This window comes from Salvia hispanica, chromosome 4 (assembly GCF_023119035.1).
Source record: "Salvia hispanica cultivar TCC Black 2014 chromosome 4, UniMelb_Shisp_WGS_1.0, whole genome shotgun sequence".
In the NCBI taxonomy this organism is placed as follows: domain Eukaryota; kingdom Viridiplantae; phylum Streptophyta; class Magnoliopsida; order Lamiales; family Lamiaceae; genus Salvia; species Salvia hispanica.
In genome coordinates, this window is record NC_062968.1 from 22726752 (window position 1) to 22741925 (window position 15174).

The 15174-nt window shown below is 35.6% G+C and overlaps 3 protein-coding genes across 3 annotated transcripts; 1 reads left to right on the forward strand and 2 right to left on the reverse strand.

Annotated features, from left to right (window-relative positions):
• Window positions 1-2177: 2177 nt before the first annotated feature.
• Window positions 2178-3082, reverse strand: LOC125224153. Its single transcript, XM_048127510.1, has one exon. It carries the CDS (start codon window positions 3059-3061, stop codon window positions 2537-2539), a length of 525 nt encoding a protein of 174 aa, XP_047983467.1. The 5' UTR covers window positions 3062-3082; the 3' UTR covers window positions 2178-2536.
• A 6064-nt stretch (window positions 3083-9146) lies between these two features.
• Window positions 9147-11516, forward strand: LOC125185226 (subtilisin-like protease SBT3.3). The gene is made up of 3 exons (XM_048081726.1): window positions 9147-9459; window positions 10239-10336; window positions 11241-11516. The coding sequence occupies exons 1-3, from the start codon at window positions 9269-9271 to the stop codon at window positions 11315-11317; spliced, it is 366 nt and encodes a 121-aa protein (XP_047937683.1). The 5' UTR covers window positions 9147-9268; the 3' UTR covers window positions 11318-11516.
• A 444-nt stretch (window positions 11517-11960) lies between these two features.
• On the reverse strand, window positions 11961-14758 carry LOC125217974 (uncharacterized membrane protein At4g09580-like). Its single transcript, XM_048119558.1, has 4 exons — window positions 14008-14758; window positions 12794-13064; window positions 12547-12717; window positions 11961-12376 (listed from the first exon to the last, which is right to left on the reverse strand). Exons 1-4 carry the CDS (start codon window positions 14262-14264, stop codon window positions 12245-12247), a joined length of 831 nt encoding a protein of 276 aa, XP_047975515.1. The 5' UTR covers window positions 14265-14758; the 3' UTR covers window positions 11961-12244.
• Window positions 14759-15174: the final 416 nt, after the last annotated feature.

Consider the following 15174-nt stretch of genomic DNA (forward strand, 5'->3'; position numbering starts at 1 on the left):
ATATAGGCATTAAATCTAGAATGTAAGTAATTAATAATTTTTGAAACAAGCACGATTATTAAAGAAAGAAATCGAGATCATTTCAATTTACACCCAAGCGGTGATAAATTAAATTTTAAAACTGATCCATTTATAATTTGAAAGCAACGCTATATATTAAAAAAATACTCAAAAAAAACAAAAAACTTAATCGAATTCTCGTAAAAAGAAGATTGAATTAAAGAATTATGGATTAGCATGATCTTAGTTGTTGTGTATTTCTGTTTAAAAACACTAAATATTTTTGCTAGTTCTATTTATATTCTCATCGTTCTTGATGAACTTTGTTCACGAGTTTTAATCTGAACATTTTCGGTTCATAAAAATAACACAAAACTAAAGTGACATATAAGTTATAACTTTTATTATATATATTACGTACTCATCCTCAGAAATAAATTTACTCTAGTTTCCCCAAAAGTTCCTCGCATATTTATATCTTTTCCTTTTATAACTAGTACTAAGTACTAGTAGTAGTATTACTTTTAAAATTTTATCTAATAGTAATTGGCTAAGAAAATGCTTCAACTACATATTGAACTCGTGGATAAAAGTCATAAAAGAGTTAGATATATTGAAGAATAACAATAAATGAATTTAAATATTAAAATCAAATGTGGGACACCTATATATAGACAAGATGATGCTAAAATCTTAAGTGGGGAACAAATTATTAATTTTCATCATTCCTAAATAGAAATGCCCACTTAACAAATTCATCATTATTCAACTATAATAAAAGTAGTAGAAATAAATACTTTCTTACTATTGGGAGCGGCTCGAGGCGTGCAAATTCTTTTACAAATTATGAAAATATTTATTATTATATTAAGATCTTTACAAATTTTACAAATTAAATTCCACAGGATTATTTAAATTTTTTGAAGTTAAAGATAAATGAACAAACTTAATTTTAATTCTTTATGTAATTTATAATTTGATGGTTAAAATATATACTAATAAAAAAATTAAAAAATGCGATCGAATCTTATTAATATGGTCCTACTAATTAAATTAAAAAATAAAAATATCATATATAATACACACACATCAGCTAGCAATGATGACTGACTGCTACCTAATCTTTTTTAACAATTCTTAAGCACGAGTGTACACTACTCAATGATATTAATATTCTTGCATTTTTTTACAAATTAAATATATATGAAATTATTAAACCTTCAAGATGTCTGGTAAAAGAATGACATGAAAAGGGAACAAACATGGTCTATATTTAACAATAGGACTTTAAATTGTACGGACATTTATTTTTATTTAAATATTGTTTTCCAACCAATCTTGTCGGAGTTAATTAAGAAAATTAAAATAAAAGGCTAGCTAGCTATAATTACTATCAAACATTTTTTCACCTCAAATGAAATTATTGATCTCCATCATCATGAATTTAATAATCACTTTACTCGAGTACTGATCTTCCCAAATCCTGTTTTTTTCCTATTATATCTTGTCTCAATTTATTGTTTTACAAAGTACACTTCTAATAATATAGGTAACTACGATGGTTATGTAGAATTAATTACCTTCGAAACCCACTAAAGTACAATATAAAACGGCAAATATATTGGCGACAGTGAACTAGTCGAATGCATGTTAAAGAGTTAAATAATTTATGTAGAATGATATTTTGTGTAGTTAATTTGATAAGGTTGATAAAACAAACTGTTATTTTCTCAATAAAAGAATTTAATAGTCAAATTCCGCTTTGTTTAATTAAAATGACTAACTTTGAAAAAATCGCATTTGTCTCGCGATGATATTATCCGGGCAGATGAGTTGCTGAATAGTGACAATGTATACATACATTAATATGATGACGTGGACGAGAAAACAACGTTGTTTCCACTCTTCATTAATTTATCACTCTCTAATTTACATTTCGTCCCATCCATGTTGTGCCTGGTCACAAGATTCATGTAAACATTCCATATGTCAATTGCAACTTCAACTTTTTCCAAATTTGATTAAATACGATAATTGAATTTATTTAAAACGCAGTGAATTATTCAAATTTTGGAAAACTGCAGACTGCAGTGCAAACCAGAAAATGAAATAACCTGAGTATTAATTATGACTTCATTAACAATTAATCCTTAAAGAAATTATCACACAAAAAAGAATAGATAAAGTGAAGAGTGACAAGTGTGACACCAAATCACTCCCACATGAGGTTTATGTAGCTTCCACTCAAACTGCCAAAAAACATCACATGATATCCAGAAATGACACTGATTTCTAAGTAAAATAGTATTACAAATATAAGAAAACAAGAGTAGATCATAAACTAGTTACACATTAATTTACTATATTTGATTCACCACAACATGGCTTTGGACAGTTTGGCTTTGTCCCTATAGTTGTGTCATGTGTGGAATACCTTCAACACTCATACCAAAAACAAGAAGAAAAAACACATCAAATCATAGCTAGTGATTCAATGTTATGACATCATCAAAATATACATAAAATAGAAACTTAATTATCTACTAGATCTTGGGACATAGACAATTGATTCGGAAATTGCACATGTTTTCTTGCAAGAAGTGTACATGCTTATGAATCCAAATCTATCACTCAAACTCCCCTTATTCCAAATGTTTGCACAATCATCATCTTTGGAGCATTCCATCATTGCTGCAAAAAATGGATCTTTTTTAGACCTATGGAGGTGCTTCTTCTCTTCTTGGCTCCGCCACTTCTTGGCGGCGGCAGGTGGTGGAGGGAGGAGGAGGCGGGGGCCGGAGGGCTCGGTTTTCTTTGGGATTCCGGGGGTTTTCTCCCAAGAGAAAGGGATTCTTATCAAGTTTAGAGGGGTGATTGGGCTAGGGGGAGGGGAAGGATGGTTGAGGAGGAATGGTGATGATTCTAGGGAGGAATCCGAGGAGTTTGAGCGCGACGACGATGACAACGACAGCGTCCGGCGGGAGGTTGGCCTGAGTTTTGGGGTGGAGGAGGGAGTTTGGTTTTTGATAGAGAGGGTTTGAGGAGGAGGAGTGGAAGGCATTTTTAGTTTGGTTTAGAGGAAATGAGGTGTGGTTTGTGTTAATTATAGAACTAGGGCCCAATATTTATGCAAGATTATTGGTTGTCCTTTTCTTGTTTTAAATATCGCAATTTTATGGTACTTGGTTTGTGTTAGTGAAAGTGATGTCATTAAGTGGTTACTTGACTTCACGTGTTTATGATCACAAAATGTTAGTTGAAATTAAAATAAAACTAAGGCTAACAAGAGTATATTGAATTGTTATTGGGTCAACTTAATAGTGATCGAATTCGTTAAGTTGAAACTCAAATACGATATATTAAGGTAATTTTCCATTCAAACATTGACTTGGTATGCTATATTCAAACTCATACATACAAATCTTTGGCGACACGACAAGATAATCATACCAAGTAAATTATCAAAACAGCTAAAATGTATCGTTTTATACACTAGTATACGAACAACACATAATAATCCAATATAAAAATAAAAGTACTAACCACTAAACTAGCTACATAGTTTATAAAAAAAGAGAGTACTAAATCGTTTTCCACTTAAGAAGAGATGATTGAGCACGCTAAAACTCCATAAGGCAATAATGAATGGTCGAATTCCTTCAATCAAACATAAATTGATAGATTTCAGCATTTAATTAATGAGTAATCTATTTTCGAGAAATTTATTTTTAAATCGGGCTATATCAATATTATTTTACAAATTTTAATTTTATTACTTTTATATATAGTTATATATATTAGGAAAACGTAACTTCAAAAGCACCGAATATATTAAAAAATTCACCAAAGTAAATAATAATAATAATAATAATAATAATAATAATAATAATAATAGTAATAATAATATATTTTGAATGTACACACGATACGAGTGGTAGGGGGAGTGATGTTGATATTTAATTATTGCCGTGTATAATTTAGGTAAGAGAGTGAACAAATACAAATAAATTTAGAATATTATGCCATTGGTATTATAATTTAGGGAACAAAGTGGACACACACATAAAATTTTATTTTCTTTATAATTGGGAGTAGTTTTGAAAACATACATGTACCTTTGATTGTGACATGGAGTCGAACTATTGAGGGTCAAAAATGGTCTTTTTTCTAGAGGATAATTGTCCAATTTTTATATATGTGTGTGTTAAATTCCACTTACCACTTCATTTTCTATAACTTGCGATCAAAATTAAATAAGTGTGCCTCACTCTCACAGTCAAGTGTAGATTGTAATTTCATTTTGTGTGGATATATAGTTTAATTATCAATTTAATTGTTTGTTGGTGTGCATATTATTAAAAAAAATAGAAATTTGATAAAGAAATGGCATACGATAACTCTGTACTACAATTTTTAATATACCCTGTATAACTTCTCTTTATTTAGATTTTAGAGGTTGATGTTCATTACTCCATTGTTATAAAATATTTGAGAAATTTTCTTATAGTAGTATTGATCAATTAATTCGATATTCTCGATTCACATACCCACTCTATAAATAGGATTTAGTTAAGTTAATCATAACTCTACCCGTGACACAATTTGCCTAATTAGTAAAGTCAACACGATCCACACGTATTAGTTATTGATTTGATTCTTTAAATCAGTTTAGACTTTAGATAGTTATAAACACCATCTATGTGTTGTTAGAGTCATTATTTTTTACTCCATTTTCTAATCATATCTAGTAGAGTAGTAGTATATTAGTTATGATATCACACCTACTCTAGATTTCAATATAATTATCTTCTCCATTCAATTTAATTTAATTTTTCAATATCATATTTTTCATCAACCTTCCATTGTCAGTGATGGCTGTCGCACCTTCGACGCTTTCTAACGAGCGACGATCTTTTCATATTTTCCAACTCCATGAATTTCATTTCTTGACTCGATAATTTTACTATATCTCCCAAAATTAAAATCAATTGAAAGAACGTTCGAATAAAATTGATTGCACTGCCAAACACACCCTCTTAGAAATGGGCAAATTCACTTTTTACTTTTAAGGCCCAAGTGCTAAAGTGCACATGATATATTTTTGTTAGCATTCGAACCCCTGTGAATGATCCACTACATGATTATGTATTTAAAAAAAAATTAAAATAATAGATATCATACATATGGAGTATATAATTTAATTTGTAGAGGGATGATTTTGCTGATCATCATTTAAAATCTAATGTCAAGTGGTTAAAGTGCCGGCGGCCATTTCTGAAATTTGTTAATACTATAATTATTTTGCTCGTGATCTGGTATTTTATGTCTTTTTTACAATCTTCCTTTTTGTTGCTATTAATTTTGTATTTTTTCTACAAAGGTTGTTATAATAATTAATACATCCTTTTTAAGCTTATATTTTGCATGTGAGTAGTTAAAGTGTACTACTCCTATTTTGTGTATGACATACATTAGATATCTCGTGATGAAACATTACGACGATGTGACAAATTTTATGCATTAATTAGATGTGTGGATATGATTCAAAATATAAGGATAAAAGATTTGGCTTGTAATAGAAAATAAATGACGATGGTAACAAATTCTAAGACATCTACTTTCATATACTTATGACTTATGTAATGTGTTTTTAAATTAATATATGATTTTTTTGCAGTAAGTTCACTCTTCCAAATGAAAAGTAAATTTATACCGAAACTTGTTATTTAAATTAAAATTTTGATTTATATATAGTTAATCAACTCGATCTCATAATTTGTAAATTCTACTAAAAGTAAGTGTAACTTTTACTCACCATGATTTCATCAAACCATTTCTTCAGTAAAATTGATGGGGGCGTAGAAGCCGAATTTTTCGAAATGGACTAATCGTTGCTTTTTCAAAACATTACCGTCTAGATAGACTTGAAACGATGTCAGTGCAATCACTTTAATCTGTTTTAGGGCTTCCCCATTAATTCCCGTCATTGACTTTTAGATTTTGGGGTTTTGACGAGGTTCGCAAACTTTGATTCACGACTGAAGTTCGAAACTCATCGCATCATGGAAGATGAATTTTCGTTCGTAGGGGAGAGAAGCCATAACTTGTTTTCATAGGTGTTGCTTTGAAGTATTGAAAAATATTTTGTTATGATATTTTGATTATAAATATTTTGTTACAATACAACATCCACGATAGAAATAGGCCAGCCACTCTCTCTCCCTGCCACGTCATTAGCACTAAAAATCCACCTGCCACATCAGCATAGGCGCGCAATAAAAATAATTCAAAAACAACTACATTTTACGGAATAAAATTTACGATTAAATTACGGAATTAAATTTACGAGACATATACGGGAAAATTCATTCATTTCATTAAAAAAAAAGTTACATAGATAAAAAAAAGGGAAATTGGTCTCTAAAATCATGAACTTTGCCTAAAATTTGGTATTTCCCATGAATTTTGAAATTGGTATATAATATCACGAACTTTGCATTTTGTTTGGTATTTCCCACGGCATGTTTATTGCTATATTTGACTAACTTACGAGGCTTTTTTATCATACTTGGCACAATTAAATCAACGTGGTTTTCAACGTGACTTTTTATGCTACATGTTATGAATTTAAAAAGTGGTTTTAAATATTATAAAACATATCAAGGGTGCCTATGTTAAATAAGATTTTGATGAAAATATCTTATTTGATTGAGTTTGGGAAATACCAAACAAAATGCAAAGTTCGTGATTTTATATATCAATTTCAAAGTTCATGGGAAACACCAAATTTTAGGCAAAGTTCATGATTCTAGAAACCAATTTCCCTAAAAAAAATACATGATTTTTTTTTTAAAAAGGGCTTCCACACACGAGCCCCGCCACTCTCTACTCCTCGTCGTCGCCGCCCGCCACCCGGGGTATCTAAGCCCGCGTCCCGAACTCCCCCACCAGTGCCCTCGAGGCATCCAAATCCACCCGCATGTTCTCGAGCATCGAGTAGAGGAACCTCTTCTCCGTGGGGTCGGTTGCGGCCTTCCACTCTTGGAAGACCGCGAACATCCATTCCTCCGTTTTTGCACGCGAGAATAGGGTGTACGCGCGTGGGGGGGCGGGTGCTGAGATGACCTCCCGGGGCGATAGGGAGGATCCTCCCCTCGCTGCCCGTTGCGCTCGCTTTTGGCCAACCGGGCGAGGGCGACGAGTAGAGGATGGAGGGGACGGAAACTCCTCAGCATCCGGGAGGAGGTCGCGGGATCCGCCGCTGTAGTCGCGAATAGTTCAACCTCTGCTTTTTCGGCCACCCGCCGGGCGCACCCGCCCCGCGAAACTTCTCGGAGTCCTTCAGCAACACATAGCATTCCCGGAAGAGGAACTCCTTATACTTCCCCGGCAAGGGGAACTGACTCTCCACTATCCTCCGGGCGTCCTCCTCATTCTGCCCACTAGTCAGCTGGCGGAGGGCGTTGGTGTACAACCCCGAAAATCGGCCGACCGCGGCCCTGATCCGTTCCTACACCTTCCGGCACTCCTCCCCGCTGTAGTCCTTCCCATGTGGGCAATTCCTCCCAGTAGGCTGCTTTAATCTTCGCCCACATGTTGACGACCCGCTGGTTGTTCGCAACCGGCGGATCGTCGGTAGACAGACAACCACGCCTTGGCCACGCCGGCATACTCATCCTCCGTCCACTTCCTCCGCGTGGGAGTGTCGTGATCAGCGGGCTGCGACGACTCGCCGACCACCTTGCCCTTGCCCTTGCCCTTCTTCTTCTTCGGCGCGGCTGGAACGGGAGTGTCCGAATCCCCGAGATCGATCCCCATCTCATGCAATGACAAAAGGTCATCGCCGGTGAACCGTGTCTCCACCGGGGTCGACGTGTGAGACGAAGCCGTCAAAAAATCAAGAGAGGGACGATAGACCGTGTCCCTCCCGGTGGCCCTCGCATCCGGGATGCATACCGGGCTGCATCCCTCCCTGCCATATCATCCCCATCATCTGCTGCTGCTGCATCCGGGGCATACCTCCCCACCCCGGGCGCTTGCCTGCCCGCCGCTCTGCGCCTCGCCGGGCATCCCCCTGCATCCCCCTAAGGCGCTCCCGCCATCATCCCCATCAAGCTCGTTGCCAATGGACGTTAAATCCACAGGCCCATCGCATCGCCCCATCGCAGTCCTGTGATCCAGATGCCACGGTACCGGAGTATGAGAGCCGCTACGTCGCGGACCGGACTCGTTGTTGTTGTCCATCGCTCGATGTAAATTTAGAGAGCGAGAAAACTCGTTAAAACAAGTGGTGCAAATGAAAATGAAACTAAAATCGCGTATATATAGGTTTTCAAAAAAAAAATTTAAAAATAAAAACGAAAATAGGCGCTGGCCGATCGACACGCCACAATAGCGGCCAGCGCACCCGAATCGGCTAGCCTACGCCGATTTTCTCGCCGATTCTCGACTGGCCGGTTGCAATGGTTCGGCTAGCCGCTATTGTCGATGCTCTAATAATACAAGAATAAATTGTTTTGGTAGACATTTAAGAGCATTCACAACCCACGCCTAATACCATGCTACTCCCCATCACATCATCATTCCTCTATTTTTCTGCACCATACCTCAACTTTCACAACGCTAACACCTCTTCCTGCCATGTCACAAATGTTAATTTACACAGTAATTCCAAATACATATAATAATACTAATATTTACCACTAAATTGAATATTTTTTTATCATAATATATAATTAATTAATTTAATTTTCAATCACTAATCTTATTATATAATTAACATAATTATTCCCATTGATCACGAGTCAATTATTTAAAGATTATAAATGGAAATATGGAAAATCTAGAATAATTCATTATGAGCAATTTTCAAGCATTTGTGAGTCGAGCATTTGCGAGTCAAGCATTTGTAAGCCCATGTCGACACATTCATGACTCATGACCTTTTTATTTTTCTTGAATAACTGCATATTATAATAAAATTAGATTTAATCCATAAAATTGGAAAGTTATAGAATTGACCGAGACCAAAATGATAATTAGATTTGTTAAAAATCTTTCCCACTGATAAAAATGTATTAAAAAAAAATAATAATCCAAGAGCAAGAAAGCAAAGAGACAAAAAGAAGGATCGATCAATTCAATGCTATAGTCATCACTACGAAAACGATAATTCCTAAACACGGTGCTTAATCAATAAGGAAACCCTGTAAACAAGAATCGGCATCTCAAAACCCTAATTCGAAGAAAATCCCCCCTTTAAATTGCGATGCAGAGGCAGATTACTCTCTCAACAATCTTGCTATCACATACTCTACTCCTTTCACTCTTCTTGATTTCATCAATGGCGGCCGATTCATCATCTTCCGATGCCAAAGTCCACATAATTTACACCGAGAGACCCGAAGGCGTGGAGCCGGAGCAGTATCACATCAGAACCCTCGCCTCTGTTCTCGGAAGGTTCGTCGAATTACAGTTTTCCGTTCAGTTTCGTTCAATTGGAATTGTTTTACGGAGAATTTATTAAAAAAATTGAACTTGTGCGATCGCTTTATGGAATCAAACTGTCAATTTTTTCGTGGTTGATTGATGACAACATAATTGGCAAAGATGAATTTAATGAAAATATCTAATCTCGCTTGCGTTTGGCGCCGCTGCCTCTATATTTGTATTACTAAGATGATACTCGTATTTAGAGAGGTTATTCATGCTGACACTCCTCTCACCGGATAGACTTTCATTCTCACACCAAAAAGTATGATCTCGCTGCTGCTGCTGCTGTGCTACGAGTCATCGGAGAGCAGCATACTAAGTAATTTGCTTTCGGTAGTTTGGCTTCGAATTACTATATTTTGCTCTCCGAAGACTCCTGTAGAAGCAGCTGCGTCAAGATCGTGCTATTTGGTGTGATAATATCTATCCGGGAGAAGAGCTTGAGCGTGCGTAACATCTCTGAATATGAGCATCATAATTGTACAAGCAGGAGGGTGGCTTGATATCCGTTCGCTGAGGTTAGATAGTTTTATTCAATTCTTCTTTGCCAGTTTTTGTTGTCATCAATTTCCTTAGTTTGCTTATCTAATTTATGTAGAGAAAGTAATCTTTTATAGAAATGAGACGAGATTGAATTGACGCTGGAATTGATTTGATTTTCTTGGATGTGTTAGTGCAGTTATTTTGATGATTTAATTGGGATATGTTTTGTAGCTAATTACTTTTATTGTTGTTTGGGTGAAAAGTGAGGATGCTGCAAAGGATGCTTTGATATATAGTTACAAGCATGCTGCGAGTGGTTTTTCAGCCAAGCTTACTCCTCAGCAGGTTGCTGAGCTCTCAAGTAAGTTTTTACTGCTTTTCGAGAATCAAGTATTAGCTAGAATTGATTGTTTCAGTGGTATACTATTCGTCTGCAAAACCTCATATAGTTGTGATTGTAGTTCTTGTATGAGTATTTGTGCTTGTTATGGGACTTGTCTTGGTTAAACGTGTTGATGAATTGATGCTCGGGGTTTGTGGATTTTGTTGTGTGTTGTGATCCATTTCAGTAAGTGTTTGTCTTTGGCTATTGTGGTTGTAAGGATGTTCATTGAGGACTGCTTCCTTGTCCCAAGTATATGGTGTTATTGGATTTTCTTGAGAAAACTTTTTTTTCCCTGTTAAACATGAATGAATAGTGTGGAATTAAAGATAATTGGTTCGTTTATCGAACAAAATATAGTTTGTCTGACTTATTTTTGGAAGTTTATCTTGCATTGATTTGATGTTGTGTGGTAATTTTGATAAGCCCGTCGGAGTCAAGTCTTTTCATATGTATGCTGGTTATACTATTTCAAATCCAGAACTTAGGCAGAGTTTTCTAGTTTTTGAGAAGTGATAATCGATGCTCTCTGCTACATCTTTGCTTAGTGCCATATTGTTTTGCGGAATGTTAGACCGATACCCTTCAGTCGTTAACTGATCAGCATAATGAAAGTTTCTTTTACCTTCATTAATATCAGCATCATTATCTTCACGTTATTCGATGTTATTCACTCATGTTCATGTATTTGAAAGTTGTGCAGTTTTCGTTCATTGGCACGTGTTTAACGTTTACACTCAATATCTTGAATCATCTGAAAATATTCAAAAGAAACCATTGGACTTGGAATTGATGCATCATAGCATGTAGTATTTGTTACACATAGACTTTCAAGAATGACAGTTGATTTTGATAGATTCTGATTTGTCGTGTGTTTTGGCAGAACAAGCCGGTGTTCTTCAGGTTGTCCCGAGTCAGACTCTCCAGCTGCACTCTGGAACTGGGAAGCTTCATGTTTAAATGATCGACTCATATGATATGGTTTGCTCAGTGGACAACCTTTGCATCTACAGTGTGTCAAACTTGCCTAATCTAAATAAATTGCATTTTGTGTGCATTAGTATATAACTACTGTAAACCATACTACTATAGTGTGACATTTGTGGGAAATATGTCTTTTAACTAAGCATATAAAATAGTGGCTGTGTTTCTTGAGAAATTTATTCTGCTATCAGTTACTTTTGCAATGGCATTATTGTAATATTAGTATAAAAAGTACTAGATTAGATATGACATTTTACATAATAAAACCCTAACATCACAAATTTTGACATAAATTTGGCATTTCCACTGAAAATCATTAAATCCATTAAAAGCGACATCACTTTTTATATCGACCAGTTTGTTCATCTTCATAAAACGAATACACAAAATGTCATGTCTATTTAATTTAAAAGAAAATCAAATTCGTGGAAAATTCACTTCAAGGTATAATTAAGTGATATTAGCAACGGACGAGATTTATTGTGAAAAATAACAAATTTCAACCAAAGTTTATGATTATAAAAACAATTTTAGTATAATAAAATTGATGGGTACGCATGTGATTCAGAATTTAAGTGTAGATGCATTTCCTTATCGACTTAAGAGTTATCTAAAAATCTACCAAGCAAGATATAAAATCTACTATAACAGATTCAAGATTTTGATGTATGATATATATGAGTACAAATTCAACATATCTTGCTACAAGACGACCCAAATAAACCAAGGTGAGGGGATCTGTTAGATGTGTCAGGAGACTAAAGCAGAGGGTACGAGTTGCAGTTCCGAACTTCCAATGCACGTCGATTTTTCACCTATCTCGTACCTCAGTCAAGGTAGAAAACCAGGATACGGGCACTCTCTTCTTCTCCGTGAGGGTCAGAGTAATTGTAAACAAGGGCTTTACTCGTACACCCTCTTCCTCTTCAAAATAGCCGGAAGTAATAAAATCGACCCAATGAGGAAAAGCATGACCAACGTCTTAAGATCATAGAGATCTTTCACCGATTTAAGTTCACCGAGAGCAATCCCAGCCTAAAGGAACGAATGAAAGGTGAACAAAACTTCTTGATTTTGTAAATATGAGTAAGCGGACGTTTGTAAACGAAAGATTATATGATTAAACAATTATCAATCTGAGCTATCACCCAAAGTAAACATCTGGTAATACGTGTGATTAAGAAAGTAAATGTTGAAAGTCTTACTCGGACAGTGATGTAGGAAGCCGGGATGAGACCAACAAGAGTTGCCAGAAAGAAAATATGGAACGGTATATCCACGATTGGTGATGCCAGATTGATAAACAGGTTCGGCAATGATGGAGTAACTCTGAGAAAGAGCATGTAATTTAGCAGCTTCTCTCTCCGCTTCGCTATCTGAACATACAAATTCAAATTGTTTACATATAAACAGAGAGCATGAGCAACGTTATAGTGAAAATAATATACACACCTCGGACTGGAAATATCTCAGCTTTTCAGGCCACAACCAGTTGACAATAGGTCTGCCAATAAGTTTGGACAAAAAATAGCATGATGATGCACCTGCTGTGGCATTGAATACGACCAAGAAAAGACCTCTCACGACACCAAAAAGTGCTCCGGCTAGTAGTGACATGAAAATTGTCCCAGGAATCATGAATGTCTGCATGAATATGTATGTCGAACAGTAACCAAGGATGAACTTTGCTGGGTGTGATTGAGCATAAATTGCAAGATGATCCCTGTAAGCACATCAAACAAGTATAAATTCCAGCAGCATTAAGAACAATTGCTCACAAAAGTTCGGAAATTGACACGAAGCTACATTCTTCTCAACTAAGATGATAAAACTTCCAAAATTATGTCAAGATAGATCCATCAAGGGACAATCAAACAAACAGAAGAGTTTAATGTATACACGTAACAATTGGAGATACTCAGAAATGACACACAGAATTATCAAACATAGGAATATACCAAAATTATATACACAAGACATGTAGTATATCCGTACTTTGTCACCAAAACCATCCACATAGACAAGCAACGCATAGACTGGAATGCACTGATCAGAAATGCACATTGTTGAGAAAATCAGTATATTTGACTCTTCCAAAATGAGCTTAAAAAAAGTACAAATATCAGCAGCATTTCGAACAATGGCACACTTGTAGACAGTAAAATGGCAATTCAAAACTTATGTCAAGAAAGATCATCCAGGGACAAAGCAAGCCAATAAGTTTAGTCTATACTGGTAACAATAGGAGGTATTCGAAAAACGACACACGAAACTATCATACATTGAACATCATATCACCAACCAATAGGAGAATATACCAAAATTAAATGTTTTGTTACACAATACATGTATATATGTACTTTTTCGTCACCAAAACCATACACATAGACTGGAGTGCAATGATCAGAAATGCACATTGTTGAGAAAATCAGTAGATTTTATCATCTCTTGGATCTAATCAAATAATTGAACTCCATAAAATAGAGTTATAAAGAACATCAAAATACCTTTGATCTCTTGGAATTTAATCAAATAATTGAGCTACATAGAACTAGGGTTCATAATCAACACAGAACTCTCATAATAAAAAACGAATACAGACAATCATCAAGTGATCTCAATAACAATACCTAAAATCAAAATAGAAATGGCGGCAATTCACTTACTTGAGCGATCGGAGATCGGAGAGAGTACGTGGCAGCTTCAGCAGCTCATACTCCGCCGCCGGCATCGTGAGGTAGATGCACATCAATCCAGTAGAAAATACCAAAAACACCCCCAGCGCCGCCGCGAATTCCCACCGCGACAGAGGAAATCTATCCGCCTTCAACTTCTTCTCCGACGGAGAGTCGGAATTCTTCTCCTCGTCCCTATCCAACACCCAGCTGCCGGCTTCCACCACCACACTCCGCGGCGCCGCCATGGCGATCAATCAGCTGCGAAATCGGCGCCGATGGATTCGCAAGCAGCTGCTGATGAGAACCAGCCGGCTCTAACGCTTGATCCTGATTGCAATTAGAAAACCACAAATTGGGGGTTTTGTGTGGCTAATTGCTGCTGGTGCTGATGCCGCCGCCGTTGATGAATTGAATGCGTTGATGACGAGGAGCATTAAATCGGCACAGAAAATGAGAAAATTACCTGACACGGCAGAAGTGAAACTCACGTGAAGGGGGATTTGAAAATGGCGGAAATTCTGAAAGTTTGAGCTGAAGAAATGTGGATTGAAGATCACGGAGGCGATTGATTGAATTTGATAAACGTAAATCAGAGGAGATCAAGCGTGAAAATAGTGGGTGAATTATGAATGTGAATAATCAACGATTAAACCCTAGTGATTTCAGGTGTGAAGTGTGTGAAATTTCATTGAATTCAAGAATGCATTTTTATGTTTGAGAGAGAAGTCAACTGTGGCGAGTGAACAAGAAAGGAAAAAAAGGTTGATTAAGAGCTTTAACAAACTAATTAAAGTATTTCAAAATTGTTAATGAAATCAAATATTGTTAATAGAAACTAATCAATGCTCAAGAAATTGATTTTAATGAAATTGAAATTTTCAAACTAATTGCTCCATTTTTCATGAACGGATATAAGTACGGAGTATTATTTAAATACTAATTTCTTTTATATATTTACATTATTTAAAAAAAAATAGAGTTAATGGAATGCAACAGGTTATCGATAAAGAACTAATCGAGCAACTTGAGAGATAAACACAACATCAGAGTTTGAATCATACTCTATAGTGCATTTAATTTCATTAATATAAATGAATGTTCAGATAAATAATCTTTTTCTGTAAAAGGAGCCAGTAATGTTAGTTGTGACAAATT